Source organism: Bacillus rossius, chromosome 2 (genome assembly GCF_032445375.1).
Source record: "Bacillus rossius redtenbacheri isolate Brsri chromosome 2, Brsri_v3, whole genome shotgun sequence".
NCBI classification, from domain to species: Eukaryota; Metazoa; Arthropoda; class Insecta; order Phasmatodea; family Bacillidae; genus Bacillus; species Bacillus rossius.
In genome coordinates, this window is record NC_086331.1 from 13,702,283 (window position 1) to 13,719,666 (window position 17,384).

Below are 17,384 nucleotides of genomic sequence, written 5' to 3' on the forward strand. Positions count from 1 at the left end.
GACATCGTACAGTCCTCTCGAGCGCTGCCCAGCGTCGTAAACACGTAATTCACCACAGCATCGTCTGTCTCGCACAAAGCCCAACGTGTTGCCTACGCTGACTTTTCTGGGGCTACAGGGGCTTAACTACGCGTTTCCGGCAACATGTTTATTAGAAAAAATGGTTGCAAATAATAAGAGCTTTCTACCCTCAAGCATTGTAACATGAATTTTGATACATCCTGTATGTAGCCTGCTTAAACTGTACAAAATAGTGCTGTGCTAAAATATTGCATGACAGCTCTTATTGCAGGGTACTAAAATGTTGTCCACAGCTTGGTTTTGTAAAATTATATCTTACATTAAGGTAATTTTATTATAAACATAAATAACGTGGCTCGTCGACATAAAAAAATGTCTCATGGCCATGTTCTTGAAAATTTTACAACACTGAAAATCCAAACAGTTACTAAAATTTCTTTAAAATGGCAAAGTTTCCTCTTTGCTATGATAAACTTATTTAATGGCAGGATTATCACAGCTCGCTCATAAATATTACGTTGATCTATTATTCACAGTTGACAACACAGATTAAAATTTTTGCTTTCCATCAGCTCTACAAAAGAAGCATTTGTCGTTTTCAAACAAGGGACGCACCTTGTTCAGATTCACCAAAGTTAATAAGAAAAATCCGTTCCTACTCTGGCATACAATGTAAATCGCTGGTTTTACCTAGATTCCCATTGCTGCTGTGTGATGTCTGCTAAGAACCGTGGGCTACAATTGAAGAAAGCGTCATAGCAGTTGACAATGTCCTTTCCGAGCCCACAAATGCCATGCAAAGCTGCCCGCCTGGCAGGCCTCACCTCCAATGTCGACGGTGTTTCTGAAAGGCATGATATTTTCAATTACAACCTAAGTAAATTACATTCACAGTTTAAAATGCAGAATAATTCACTGAAAAAAAAATATATATATATATAAATACACGTACCACACACATTGGCAGTAAGCAACTTAAAATTAGGTTATTTTAATAATCATAGAATTGGGTATCGTAAAATCATAGAATTAGGTGCTTGCTAATGCATTTGGTGTAAATATACACCGTTGAAGTGGCTCTTGCCAATGAGTGCCATGTTGCTTGCTAGGCAGTGCAGTAATGTGACACGGTAGGCTAATAAATCAGTGCCGAACTAGTTTAAAAGTGAGTAACACCACCATAGGTTAGTAGTTTCATCGGGTCGTTACCACAATGCCGAAATACCATAATGCCGAATGTCAAAATAGACCACAACGCCGAATGTACCACAACGCCGAATTACCACAACGCTGAAATACCATAACGCCGAATGTCAAAATTGACCACAACGCCGACAGCTAGAAAACTGCTGTGTACCACAACGCCGAAATAACAACTGAATGAATTTGTGTGTGTTTCTTACCTTAATGCCGAAATACCACAATCAAACTTAACCTTACCTAACCTAACCTAGTGTAATATAACCTAACCTAACTTAACCTAGCCTATCCTAGCCTAACCTAACCTAACCTAACCTAGCCTAACCTAACCTAATCTAACCTAACCTAGTCTAACCTAACCTAATATTGTGGCAGTCCTGCAATGACATTTTTCGGCGTTAGTGTATTTCGGCGTTGTGTTAATTCGGCGTTGTGGTACACAGCAGTTTTCTAGCTGTCGGTGTTGTGGTCAATTTGGCATTTCGGCGTTGTGGTCAATTTGGCATTTCAGCATTTTGGTCAATTTAGCATTTCGGCATTGTGGTATTTCGGCGTTGTGGTGCGTCCCTGTTTCATCCAACTGCATACTAGTCCATGCCTTGAGTGCTAATATACACCGTTGAAGCTGACCGTGCCAATGAGTGGCGTGCCGAGTGTTGGGCACGCACAGCAGCGTTAGTTAATTTAATTCGTAATTAATAGGTGCCAAACACACTTCTCTTCTAAATTAAGAATAGGCCGGCTGGCAGCCTGATGGGAAATGACAAAATGTCACCACCGAAAACAACCAGCGCCCTACAAAAACCTAATGCGGACAGCAGTGTCTTAAGCGCCCAACCCCCTGCACGGTAGACACTTTTCTACTCTGTCCAACTCTTCTTCCTGAAACATCCTTCTGTTTCCCGTACCCAACCTTCTTGCTAAATGCATGATTTTTGCACCTCTCGGGAAAGAGCCCAGGGTTTTACTTATGTCTGTGCAGGTTTTTCCTGGGCCCAACTTATCTCGTTTTTAGTCTAGAGTTAGAGTGAGGGGAGTTAGTCATGGCACCAATCACTGCCATGGCTGGCCAGTCCCCTCCTAGCACGTGATGCATGTTACCTTTCCTGCACGATTAGAGCTTTGGGGCTTCGGCCTAAGACACACTTAGAGTCTTCCCTACGTAGACCCCTCCCTAACACTCTTAGTTTTAAACTTAGATTAGGAAAAAAGAAAAAAAAATCCCCAGAAACAAAACCATGCGAAAAGCCAGTTTGCACTCGGCTGAGTTGATGTCCCGAAAGTAAAGCGCACTAAAATCTGAGCTACTAAAAGGATAAATTAAAATAAACTTTACCATTTAAAAGGAATTCATATTAAAAAAATTAAATACAATTTTGTATAAACAAATGAAAAGATTAAAACCATCATAAAAATGTATCAACTTGACATGGCCGCGGCCTAACTGTCCTTATGCTAAGCAGGGGTTCGCGTCGATACATGTACTGAGAGGTTCGCGTCGATACATGTACTGAGATTAATTTGTGGGCGCCACCGTGCAAGGGGCACGGATCCGGGAGAGACTCTTTTTCAGGGCCATGACGTCGCCCATGTGAGGCGTGATTTTAACCCCCCTAAAGCCAATCCTAGTACACGCCACTGGTCCACTCTCAGCATCGGGTATGCTCTTCACCTACGCAGTGGGCTCTTACGGCGTCCCACACGCCTTCACACTCAGAATGTTGAAATAAACAAATACAAATAAAATCGTATGCCCTGGTTTATTAGTTGCTACTTCGCCTACACCTTTGATTATATTACACACGCCTGCGGCACAAATTGGTTTACGTGGTGCGACCTGACCACGTGGTCACACTCTACAATTCGGTAATTAGCATAAAAAGGACCATAGTGGTCACTCATACAATTATGTAAACAGTCTCCCCCTGACCGAGAGAAGCCCCGAGGAATTATGAACGAAAGATTTAAGATGATTAAGATTTAAAAGATTTACTTAGCAGTGCAGGCAAGCGTGAGGTCCCCGGGGTGCTGATGCGTCTGCTCTCGGTCGGTGCTGGCGAAGGACTGGGCTGAGCTCAGGGCTCTGCTCGCCTAACATGTCGTCTTCGCGCCGAACCAATTACCGTTACACCTATTTACGATTACGTGCCACAGGAAGCTACAGGTAAAACATGAAACACTCTTAATAATTATATTACACCTAATGCATGATAAAAACTATTAACTAAAATTGCAACAATTTATTGTTAATGATAACCAGTCCAACTTTGGCGGACTTCGGTTCGCCTCGTGCATGTTCGGTACGTCCTTTCGTTGTTTATGCCTTAACTAAATATTAATTACTTAAAGCACATAAAACACTCCCGGCCGATCTGCCGTCACACGCCACTTGGGGAAAAATAAGCAAAAAGAGAATTAGAATGATTATCTCTAGTTAAAGGGGTGTGGTGCACTGGTGCTACAGCGCCCTCTTGACGTCCGTGGCGCGCTATTCAAACACAACCACCCGACTACGTACCTAGACGGAGCGGCTGCCGGTACGGGAAGTGGGACGAGGGTTGAGGGTAAAGGTGGCGGAGGCTGACAGGCTTCTGGGGCGCAGGCCCGGTTCACGTCAGTTGTATTTAGGGCCGTATTCCAAGACACAAAAATAAGGGTTTAGGTGTTGAATATGCGATACCTGTACCCTAACCATATTCCAAGTGCACGATAGGATACGGCCAGTCCCTTATTTTTAGGGCACTGATTTTGGTGTCCTATCTGTTGCCAATATTATACACCTCTTGAGGTGCGCGCTCTCATTCCACGAAGTACAACTGTTTATAGCCTCGCACAAGTCCTCGTTTATTAAAATGGCTTCCGATCTGATACTTTACAGGGGTTCAGTTAGGACACGTTTTGGAATATGACCCAAGAGTTAGGGTACGGCAGTTGCTCAACAAGGCAGTGCATATTCGCTACCTTACTCAAACGTCTTGGAATACCGCCCTTAGTGTACTAATCACGAGAGAAATGCAAGGTCATTTACTATAGTAGTGACGGGTCGTGTTTTACGTTGTAGAATGAATTAAATGGTGGAATCGCAAATTTAATATATAAAAGGGGAATATTGACAGTGAAATATTATTGCATAAAGCTAAGAAAAATAATTTTTTTTTAAAAATGTTTTTAAATGTTTGTGATTTGTATTAGTGGTTTATGTGCATTTTGTTTGCTGTGTTAGGTGAGAGATGTGATGTGTTTCATTTGCGATGTTAGGTGAAATTTTGATTTTCTTTGGTCAGATTATTCGTAAAATTTGTTAGGTAATGTAAAAGGACTCATTTTTCTAAGATAGGTTAGTTTTGCAATTGTTTAAGTGATAAAAACAAAGTGAACGGTTTGGGGCAGGTAGGTCATCTATCTAAAAAAATAATTATACGTTCACATCGCAAATTGGCTGGGATATTGATGAAGTTATCTACAAGGTGGTGCTGAAATAATTACGAGCTATACATTCTTACAGTAAAAGGCTGCTTTTTGGATGGAGAATATTCACATGCTTGTTTTGCACACTATATTGTTATTGAGGAAATTAAATTAGAGTATGGAATATATTTTTGGTATGGTGTTCTATACTAGAATAGGTAGGGCAATAGTATCCTTTACAATACCATGGACATTAAAATCAATTTGAAAATGAATAATTAAATTATAAAATGTTGTATAGCAAAATATACTAAACTGGGCGGGATTTTAGTATACAATAAGATACAGTGTTCGATACTAGAATAGGTAGGGCTGTAGTATAGAATACGATTCCTGAAAGTTAATTTAGTAAAAAATAAATTGGTTGTCTGTAAAGTCGGTTTACGGACGATAGTTTAACATGACGTCATAACAAAACATTGATGGAATGATTGCATACATTTATGAATAAAATTGAATCATTTTTATTGAATTATCACTATTTTGTATGGATACAAAGAATGAGTGAAATGAAATCTACAATTTAATTGATAAATTTACTTTTATTTGCACTCATTAATTCAAATATGTTTTTTTAGTTCTTTAACGAAGAGATTATTTTAACTATAACTTTTATACATGTTTGCTATTTAACTTCTTCCAATCTGTGTTATTCTGTTAAGGATAGGACGATGATAAGAAAAGTAGGAAACGAATGGGAGTGTTTCAAGTTTAATGTTCCTGGAAAAAGTAAAATCGATGGTTGTTACAATCGAGTGGAAGAGAGATAGATGCGGCGCAAGCGTACAATGAGCGCAACGGGACACAGCGTAATGGGACAATGTGCGTAACGGGACACTTTTTCGTGCATGCAGCCGGCTTTCATCGATTTATTAGACGTCACGTCAAAAATTGGTTGTCTGTAAAGTCTGTTTACGGACGATAGTTTAACGTGACAACATCATAACAAAACATTGATGAAATGATTGCATACTTTTATGAATAAAATTGAATCATTTTTATTTTAATAATAAAATAATAAATACTTGAAATTATACTAGTAATCAGATTTTTAAAATACAAGATTAATTAACCTTTATTGCCGAAATTGTTGTTGTAATAAGCAATGAAAACTACATTAACTTTTCACTTCACTTTATAAACAGTCGACGAAACAGTTCACGTGTAGATGACTTGTAATTAATTTTAAAAACTGGCGTTTAGCTATAAAGTTTAAATATAATTATGAACAAGTTTTCATATAAATAAACTGCAATCAAATATCTATCATCAGTTATATGAATCACCATAATTTTTTAGTCAATTGTAACATAACCTATTATTACTGCACTCGCCGACAGCGTAACGGAACACAGCGTAACGGAACAATGAGCGTAATGGGACACAGCGTAACGGAACAATTTGCGTAATGGGACACCGCGTAATGGAACAATGTGCATAACGGGACACAGCGTAATGGAACAATGAGCGTAACGGGACACTGCGTAACGGAACAATGTGTGTAACGGACACTTTTTCGTGTGTGCAGCCGGTGTTCATCGATTTATTAGACGTTACGTCAAAAAATATTTTGTGCAAAACAAGCATGTGAATACACCCCACCCAAAACTCCCATATTCCTGTGATTGTCCCGTAACAATGAAGGGGTGGTAATGATATCATAGCCACCATTGTGATGAAATCATCAATATTGTTATGGTATGATGTATGGTGTGATGACTAGTCACAGTTAATTAAAATTATGTGGTTTGCATGCACGTGATCAGTCATTATTACTGGTGATGAAAAATTTTTGTGGTGATACAAGGTATTTTAGTATTGGTATTGTGTTGTTTGCAATTTTCATTATCATTAATGAAGGCAAATATTTCTAACTGGTTTTGGCCCTATTGAGATTGTAAGAGAGTTAGCTATGCATTAAAACATTTTCATTTAACTAATTTAATGTTTACACATATTTATGTATACCTAACTATTTAAAATTATGACTAAGTATACAATTTGGAATTTAATGGTTTGGAGGTCATACTTCATAACTAGGCCATGTGAGTTTATAAATTCTTCACATGTACAATGAAGTGGTGTTTGTTTCTTTTCTAGGTGACTTTTAATAAATATTCTTACAAGGAAATGTAAATTGGTTGAGTGGATGCTTTGTTATGTATTGGTATTTTTTGATATGAATTGCATTAATTTGAATGTTGTTTTTTCTTCTAATGCTCACACTGACTGCTTTAATGGCTTAACCATGTAAGTTTTTAAATTCCGTTACTTTTATGTAACTAGTTCAAGAGTTTGTTAAAATTAGCACTAGTAATAGGCATTGGTGTTTTTATAGAATACAAATAAAGAGTGGTACATATGACTATGGTATTTAATAGTGGCTTGTTTTAAGTTTCAAAATTAACTTGTCATTCTCAAATGTATTTTCTCAACCCAACATTTCTTTTTGCAATAATTTTTGGTTCCTATTTTATTTTATTTTTCCAATTTTCTTTGGTTTTCCCTATCTTGTTTTTATCATCACTCCCTGTCCTTTCTTGTTCTCTATTAGTTTCACTAATTAAACTGTTCGATTATTTTTCTTTTAAATAAAGAAATCATGCCATAATAAATACAAACTTGCATACGTGTTAATTACGTTTGTTTTCATCACTTAAATGAGTAGCTAAGCAAACAAAATCATAATTTTATACACATTATGTCAAATACTTGTATATGTGTGTACTCATTGTTTTTCAAGGAATTTTAGTCTTAATATTTAGCTTCTTGCTAATACTTCATAATAATAAATATTCATAAGATATACATTTATAAGTGAAAGCTGTCAAGTTATGTATTTTAATGTAGCCAACTAAAACACGTACTTTCTCCATGAAGTTCATTACCATTGAAAACTATAGAAAGGTTACTATTACCAATTTAAATTTTCAAGTGCTCTTATTATTCTTATATTTTTCTCCTTAAGATAATGGCATCCTTTATGAACCTGAAGATAAACAGTTTAACAAACACCGACTTTGCTTAATATTATGTGAGTAGAATAGCATATGTAAGACTTTGTGACATTTGAAAAGTAAAAGCTTATAGTAGCTTTTTAAGAATAATACTGCTCAAGATTTGGATTGTAAATGTGCATGTTTGTGTTGGTCTCTTTGTAGTGATAAAAATAATCAGTTGCTGTTTTTATGTTTGTAGGTTCCAAAGAGTTACTCATTGAAAACACCATGCGAGCCTTCATACAGCACATTGCTTCAGAGTTCACCCGCACCTCAAGTTCCTTCAAACAGTGAAACTAAGAATGCCCTTTATTCTAATGTGACTCTTGCTGAAAATTCAGGTAGGGTAACAGTAAAATGAATGTTTTGCATTAAGGCCCGTCTACAATTGCAATGTCCTAAACTGTGTCCGACCAACACTGATCGCTGACTGGCCCACGTGATCCTCTGATGTCATGGGTGGTGTGAGCGGTGGTCCAAATCTCCTTGGTCCGCACATTTGTCGACTTGAACTTTTTGTCCCAGTCTGTGTTCTATGGTAGCATAGCAGAAGAACATTACGTGATTTTTGCTGTTTCCGGTTCCCGTTTCAAAAAGGTAAATAGATAATAACGGACAATGTGGTAGGAATATGAAGCCAAGAAGAACAATGCAAAATATTGATTTGTGCTGTCTGTTTGCGACTGGCACTTTTCAAAGACATAATACAATAATTTATTTTTGGTAGTGTGATTACATTGTATTGCCTTGCCGAATAACTAAGTATTATTTAATTCATATAACTTTAACAAGTTAAATTAATATTCAAAACTAAGCTGCATACTCATTGACAATGCAAGAAAAAAATAAACCAAAAAATAGAACAATTATTTTGGCACACTGCACTGTTTACTGCGTTCTAGTGACTATTTTAGAAGTTAGAGGATTCATACATCGGACATCGCAACTGTATACATGGCAGTTTTCCGTGCGACAATGTGACATCATTCACATAAGAACATGGACTGCCCACAGGTTCGGACTGTTGTATAAGAATTTGAATGCAGTAGTTGTTACTCATTTGTATATTTTTTAATATCTCTATTGAGCTATGTTGTTCCCTAATATACGAGGGTTATTTTTTTTTTCAGCCTCCGATCGGTTGTAATAAAAAAACGGGAATGAATTGGGAAATTATTTTAATGTCAAAAGAAACGTACATCTTTACTCTATTTTTCCACATAATCACCGTGCAGATTGAGGCATTTGTCATACCGATGCACCAGCTTTCCAATACCCTCTGCATAAAATGATGCCTCCTGCCTATTCAGCCACGTTTTAACAGTGCTCTGCAGTTCATCATTGGTGTTGAAGCGTCGTCCTCCAAGCCACTTTTTCAACGTGGGGAAAAGGTGATAGTCACTCGGTGCCAAATCCGGACTGTAAGGAGGGTGATCAAACACAACTGAGGTGCGAGTTGGCCGCTCCACATGGTTGGTGGAAGGGGGTAAACACTACGAGCGATTAGGGTATCGATTAATGGGCATGCCATGGAGAAATGAAACTGTAATCACACTGCAGGGCACTGTTAAAACGTGGCTGAATAGGCAGGAGGCATCATTTTATGCAGAGGGTATTGGAAAGCTGGTGCATCGGTACGACAAATGCCTCAATCTGCACGGTGATTATGTGGAAAAATAGAGTAAAGATGTATGTTTCTTTTGACATTAAAATAATTTCCCAATTCATTCCCATTTTTTTATTACAGCCGATTGGTATATCATTTATTTGTATTACTACAAATTTATTTTCAGGTAGTATAGGGCCAGTTATTATTTTTTAATAATATAAAATTGTTCATATTACATTAGATAAAGAGTGTTATGTCAAATATAAACGTTTCACGAACTTAAATTTGTTTATTTTTTAGGTGGGACTGTTTCTGAGGTTACAGTTAACTTGTCTGCCTATTCCAATAACCGAGGTATATCAAAGCAATTTTTAAATTTTAAATTTCTCTGGCTAGAGGTTAAAAATGGTTTAAGGTTTGGTTGTGCTGAGGACAAAAATTTGGCTATTTATCATATCAAAAATGTAACAGCCCTTTATGTAAGTAGAAGTGTTTAGTGTAAATTAATTACTTCAATCAATTATGGCTACATTCACTTGAAAACTGTGCTAATTACTCTATGGTGAATGTAAATAACATTTGTTGGTTTGGCTTTTATATTTGTCTAATAATTGTTATTTTATATTTTGAAAAAATAAAATTTTTTTTTCCCATACTATAGAAATTAATTATTATATAAAATATTGAGTATAAGTATATGTTTCATTAATTTATGACATTTTTGTAATAAGTGGTGGCAATTGTGTTTCAGCACCAATGTACAGCAATTTGCAGACACTGGAAAATCCTACTAAAGGTCAAGCCCTCTACGGAAATATTTGCACTCATGGAAGCAATCATATAGACAACACTTACAGCAATGTGGGTGTTTTTCCAGGAAACAGTACAGGTAGGTATAGAGATTGTCACTTCCTACTGTGTAGTTATAAAGTATGGTGGTGTCTTGGGTCATGTAACATGAGGCAACACAAAGAACTTTAACCATATATATTTACATCTTTATGTTTGGTTTTGTATCTACACATGTTCAATATCAGTACTAATTTAACCTAAAATTATGTAAAATTAAACGGTTTCCAAACATCATCTCTGCTTAGTTGGTTCGTATTAAATATCAACCATTAATTTTCAAATTATATATAAAAAAACATGATTTTTGGCAGTGCAATGGTAATTTTAAATATGAACTTCTGTTAGCTAATAATATTTTATCTTATACCAATCTAACTCTAACAAACGCTTGAACTGTGATGATAATCATAAATACAAATATTTTTAACGTTAAAAAGGTTCCTTTTGTCATTGTGTATCATTTCTTTAAATTTTTAAGTTATCTTGCAAACAAGTTGATGAAAACACCTGGTTAGCTTATCATATTTGCATGAACCATTTCACACAAAGTAGTTTAGCCCTTCATGTATTTGCAGCCTTTGATATCCATGTTACGATTATTCAAGGTTCTATACTCTGGGCCATTATTTTTTTTTAGTAAAAAATGCATATAAAAGTAGTAAAAAAATTATAAATGTGACCAACATCATTCAGTAACAATGACACACATTGTGTGTTATTTGAAAGCCTGATTTTTCAAGGTTTGAAGAATAATGGTAGAAAATTGAGGAAATAAACTTTCAGCCATTAAAACTACAAAATAATATTTTAGTAATTTCTTAAGTCTGTAATTTTTCTTGACTAGTTATCTAAACTAATTATAATCCTTTTACTACCTCAAGAAAGTAACTAAGACAAAGGCAGTTAAAAAAAAACCTTGTATTTGATCTTGTAACATTGCTGACAACTTCCTTTGAGTTTGCCATTACTGGGACACAAAACTTCTGGATGAAAACTCCTAAGCTTTGTTTTCATGGAAAATGAACTCTTTAACAGTTTTGGCAGCCGGTTATAAGATGGCTTACCCATGTTAAGCTGTCTAACCAGTAGCTGCTCGTGAATTTAAAACATGATTGTGTTGCTCTGAACCGCTGCAAGCCACTAGCCAATACCGAAATCCTTATAGGCCATTAAAATAAAGGTTTTGGTGACGAATAATTAGAGGAAAGCTGGAATCTGTTTTAATCGACGAAGTTCATTCGTAGTAAGAGTATCCTAAGTTTGCCCCGATTTACGAGTGGAGCGTTGGCCGCCATGTTGAAAAAACTGTAGATTTTTCCATTTTTTTCGGATTTTTCTCAAATTATCAGAAAACGAATTTTCCAATCAAAAAAATTGTTCCGAAGATAAATGTAGCTTATTAAATTACGATTCGAAAGAGTACAAAATACATTGAAATGGGTTATTTTGTAACTTAATTAACACTTTTTGAAAACCACCTTTTAAAAAGTATTTTCTAAATATTTAATTTTTTAGTTTTATTACTAGCAATATATCCAAAATAGCCCATCCTAACCTAAAAAGTAATGAAATAAAAGTTGAAGAACATTTTATTATGCTTTTTACGAACACTAGTTTTATTTAGTACACATACATTTGTATATATAAATTAATAATTTGAGCCACCATCGCAAAAAGGTTATGTTTTGAGAAATCTTTCTTTTCGAGTAGATTATTTTTGATAAGCTGATATTTATTTGGTCAAACATAACATTTACCATCTAATTTTATTTAGTAGGAAACGCAAACTTTATACAACATAGGATTAAAAACACTTTAAAAATGATCACACATGCTAAACCACTTAAGTGATATAAACTTTTATTTTACTTCATCTGTTGTATTGAGAATAAGAAATGGTTTTGTGTCTTAATAAATATAAATTAATCAATGAATATAAGGTAATCAAAATCAATGGAAGGCTTGGTGCCGTCAAAGGTAAAAAATAAAATAAATGTTTCCTAATCCGAAATAATTTTGACAATCGAAAAAGTTTTATCGTTACTAAAATTTAAGGAATAATATACATACTTATTCGTTTACACACGATACATACAATCCATTGAAAGTTTTAGCACTTAAAAATTATCATACATGATGGATTTATTGGATACTCGTAACATACATACTACCGAAAATATAGAAACACAGGGATTAATAACAGCATTAAAATGTTTTACCAGTAACTTTATAAATAAATACAACATAGTGATTATCAAATATAACATTATAATAAAACAAAAAGCTGGAAGCTGGTTCTTTAAAATATATTTAATATAATGTACTATGGCTTTATCAGTCTCATGACAACATTATCAGAAACTTGTTAATATAAATTAGCACTGTGCATTCGTGGAGAATTAAACAGTTTCTCTTGAAATAATAACGATTCAAAATTAAATATTTATAACACAGAGAATACATTAAACACATATGATAATGATTTAAAGACTGGCCAGTTAACTCGACACTGAGAATATATGACATATTATTACTTACATAACCACACATGTGATTTAAACAAAACACAAATGATATGTTTACATATTTTCAAAATAATATCACATCAGACAGGTATTTGTAATACATGGTGCCTCTAACTCTGTAGATTTACCAATCTCCCTTCTCATCTTAAATCAAATCATTCAGCAGTGCATCTATGATAATAAAGAGACATTTCATTATCATTTATATTGTACAGTTATAACAAACAATTTTTACAAACAAAACAGTACATAACATGTGAGCTAATAAATCACTTTTTAAGTACATAAAACACACACTTATGTTTTCTTTCTTTTACAACAAGGTAATTCAGGTGGCTGCTCTAAGATCTCATTCTCATAGTCTGATAAACACTTGTCTTCTTGGAGGTCTATATGCTCTTCGTTGCAGACGAAGTTTGGTTGAACAATGTCGTCTACTGGGGAATTGACGCACGATAGGCCTTTGCAATTCTTGCAGATCGTTGTACATTTCAAATTACTTTTTCGGCAAGAGCAGACTCCATTACAGCCTTCGGCACACCTGCAAGACACAGTTTTGAGGAGCTCTTCGGGTGCTGCATCTCTATTTGTTGTAACAGGGACCAGACCATGTTTGGATGTCTTCCAGCCCAATAGCAGTGGATCGGTGTGGTTGTTACTCCACATTTGCACTTGCAAAAATGTTCTCAAGGAATACTGGCGAGCAGCTGCTGGAGTTGGAGGCAAAGAAGCGGGGTTAAATTCATTTCTTTGTAACGATTTCTGAAACATCTCGTAGCGTATTTCATCTAGTGGTATATCACTACATCCAGAGTATATTGCCACAATGAATTTCAGTCCTGCCACATCAACCTCATGTGCAGTAGTTTTGGCTTCGTTAAACACCCTTACAGCTTCTTGCAACTGACTCTCTTTCTCCAGCACCTTAACGAATTTCAGTTTTCCTTTTCTGAAAAAAGCTGATGTATTGTCGCAACCACTGAATGCATGAAGGAATAGGATATTATCCTTAGCAGGTTCGGATGAATTGAAATTACGTGGACTGTAAAGTGCATTGCTATGTTGACCCTTTCCTGGCTTCAATAAATATATCTTGGGGGAGTCTAATGCAGTCAAAATCACCAACAGGTCAGTGTCTTCCCCCACAATAACCACACAATCAGCATGCTGGGCGATGACAATTGCACTGGTCACAATTAGTGTCAGCATCCTCCTTCGCCTGCTTTACAACAAACTGCTCTGCTTTAAAATTCTCAGTCAACATGGAGATAAGACGGTTCTTGTTATGTTCATTTGATAGAAATAATTATTGTGGCATTGTCACCGACATTGTCTCATCAAACATAACATTTGCTGCTGCCAGCTTATTGCCTCTTCGAAGTCGTTCCGCAGATTTTATACCCTTCGCACTTGTTTCATCTGGATATCCATCGAAAACAATGGTTGCACCTTGTCCAAAGTAATGTTTAACATACTCGACATATTTATTTAATATTGACGAAAAGGGTTCTCGGGCCTGCCACAACACACGGTGTAAGAGGTAGCCTCCATCTATGACGTAAGCAGAGTTACTCATATCAATTGAATCCTTTTCAGGAGTAAATAGGTCGTAGAATGCTGATTTGCGTGTTTTACGCATACCAACTTCGTCAAATAAGGACAACTAATACGGAGCCAGCTCAAATTGAAAGTATTGTTTCAGTTGTTCATTTGATTTTTTATGAAATGAAATTCTGCGGAAAATCGTATCAGGGTTGACTGTAACTTCTTCCTTGTGAATTTTCACAGCAGAATTAACACATCGTAGGGGCATCACTCTTTGTTTTCGCTGAAACTTGTCAATACCAAAATTACTGCCAATCATCCTCGAAATTCTGGAATTTCCGGCTTCATAACTAGGTGGCAGTTAATCTTCTCTTCTCCTGTCAGTCCAGTACTTATGGACATTACTTCTTCCTTAACTGGGAATGGATCATGAGAGGTAAACCAGTCCAGCAATTTCTGTACATCAATGTCGTCTCTTAATATACGTCATGCCCTGGCATCAACATGCTGCTCAGACACTCCACAGAATGTTTCAATTTGGTCTAATATCTCAATAGCAGCCGGCATTGAAGAGATTAACTTTGCCAGAGTACTGTCTGTAATACCTCTTACTTGTACATGTAAATGGTTTCCTAATTCATAACTTAATGAATATCTAATAAAATCAAATGTTTCATATACTTGATTTTAACCTACATATTTACGATGAATAAATGCAATCATTCTACTGAATTATCTATAAGTGGGAAAAAACCAAAATCATTCACACCTCAACATGTAAAATCTCATACACCTGTTAATGTAAAAAATTATTAAAATAATTAGGTTTTGCTAAATATTGAAATAAATTTCCTATAAATGATGTTCCCCATTTTTTTTTTGTTTAATTATGAGCCACTTCAGAGATGTTGAACGTGCAAAACCGATAGATTTGGAATTTCCCACAAATCTAAATAAATGAGTAATTTTCAAATTGTCTTCTAAAGAAAACGCAATACCCCTTTTCGTATATATGGTATTCATTTGAAGCGAAATTCAACTATATAAATTTAACATCTTTACATACTTTTTGATTGGTCGCTTCGTTTTGGAGAAATTTGAGAAAAACCTCAAAAACAAACAAAAATATTCAGTTTTTTCAAAATGGCGGATGAAGCTTCACTCGGAAATTGGGGCAAACCTAATGTGATCATACTAGAGGTATGCTGAATACATTAAAACAGTTTCCAGCTTTCCTCCAATTATTCGTCAGCACTGTCTTTTTTTAGTCTAATTTTACTGGCCTATTAATGTAAAGCATCCAGTTATGCACAAACACACAGCTATATGGATTATCTATGCTAAATGCATACTGGCACACAACTTTAAAGTATGAAAGCATAATATTTTATACAAAGCACTTAACATTGTTTGTAAAATGGACATGGAAAATGAGTAAATGATATTAACAGTTCCTTGTAAAAATAATTTTTTTTTTCCCTGGTGTAAACAGTTTGCAGAAATTTTATTGTTAAAAGCAATTTAAAATTACTTGCCATCTACTCAACTACATGTCATAGGCAAAGTGATTCTTATTGCATAGTTTCCAATTTAAAAAATGTATTAACCAGAATTCTTTGTTTTGAAGCATTTTGTAACTTAGCATGACATTCTCACCTTGACTTTTTAATTAAAAATTATATTAAGTTCAGGACTTTATAGATACTTACCTTTATAACAGATGATCACAAAGACCAGAATAACACTCATAAATTACTATGTGTGTTTAATCAAACACACATGCTCATACGCTGAACAATAGATACAGGACTTCTTACTACGCTATTAAATATAGCTGCAGTGCTTCCAACAGAAACAAGGCTCTAGAACACGATTCCTGCTTAAGACTGATGACGAAAGTACACTTTGACTGTGCTTCTCGCCAATCTTATACCTGCCATTATAAATACTTAACTCTGTTTTATGCATATGCTGACAGCCTTGAAAATGTGTACATCACAATGTTGTGACATCGCAGCTAATTCATAGAGTTGCTATTCCAGATATCTGTCCTAAAATGGAATGCGATTGGAAATTAAATGGCGCTGTGAATAGCTAATATGCTAATATAAATAACTTAATAATATAAATAATTTCTTTGCAGGGTATTCACGTGCACTTATGCTCTTCCATACTGGCTGCTACTGTGTCTTTTTGGAAAATGTTTTGGATACTGAGGCACCATTGCTGTAAGGACCTCCAAAAAGGCTACAGTTTAAGCATATCGTTATAATACAAAAGCAACAGTGTTGAACATATCACATATATTTACAGATTAAATTACTGAATAACTAACTCTCCAGGTAAAATTAAGATGTTGAAATGTGAACATGATTTTTTATATACTCTTAATAATGAAACAAAAAAAATTTAAACAAAAACCAAATAAAAATATAAGTTAACTCTATTAAACAAATACATAATTTCTTTGTAAGATATTTGTGTTTTTTTATACTTTACAAATATAAACCATGCACTTTTCACCTGTTTTAATTTCTGTTCACGTAGTGTAGTATGTGTAGCGAAGAACTTAATTTCTAGGTGTTGATGAGCTACCACCGCCTCCACCAGAGCCGTCCGACTACAACCAGTGTGCAGCCCCCAACTTTCCTCCTCCGCCGGATGATCTACCGCCGCCGCCTTCTCCGGTCAGCTCCAGCTACTCAGAACTGCGACAAGCCACCTACCATCCCCACTACCAGCCAGATTATGGGTCATATGGACCTTCTTCACAGGTGAAAATCACACGCAGAAAACGATCCTCTAGTTTTTATGTTCGAATGTGTGTTTGTGATACTGTGTAGAGTAGAAATTTTTAAATAATATACAATATAACCACTTTTCTGCACCCTTTGAACTTATGAAACACTTATTTTTTTCCTATGCAAAACTGTTTTACCATTTACTTCATTAATTTTTCCTTGATTTTATAACATTTTACCTGGTCCCTTGAAAGATCTGGAAAAAAATGTTTGTCTGTAGTAAAGAATCAAACGTATCGACTGTGCAAATAAGATTATTAAAGAAACGTGTTTTTCATTTAAATTTCCTGGCAAATGTACTATACAGTACACAGGCTATGAGTAAAAATATGTATCTGTCAAAATATTATAATTTGATTGTTAT

General features: G+C 35.3%; 1 protein-coding gene across 2 annotated transcripts in view; it reads left to right on the plus strand.

Annotated features, from left to right (window-relative positions):
• Positions 1-17,384, plus strand: part of LOC134529117 (lipoma-preferred partner homolog) — a 61,511-nt gene that overhangs the window by 22,389 nt on the left and 21,738 nt on the right. For both annotated transcript variants that reach the window (XM_063362870.1, XM_063362871.1), the window contains 3 exons: positions 7,888-8,029; positions 10,049-10,186; positions 16,800-16,993. In XM_063362870.1, the coding sequence (XP_063218940.1) occupies positions 7,888-8,029; positions 10,049-10,186; positions 16,800-16,993 (474 nt within the window). The remainder of the gene's footprint in view (positions 1-7,887; positions 8,030-10,048; positions 10,187-16,799; positions 16,994-17,384) is intronic.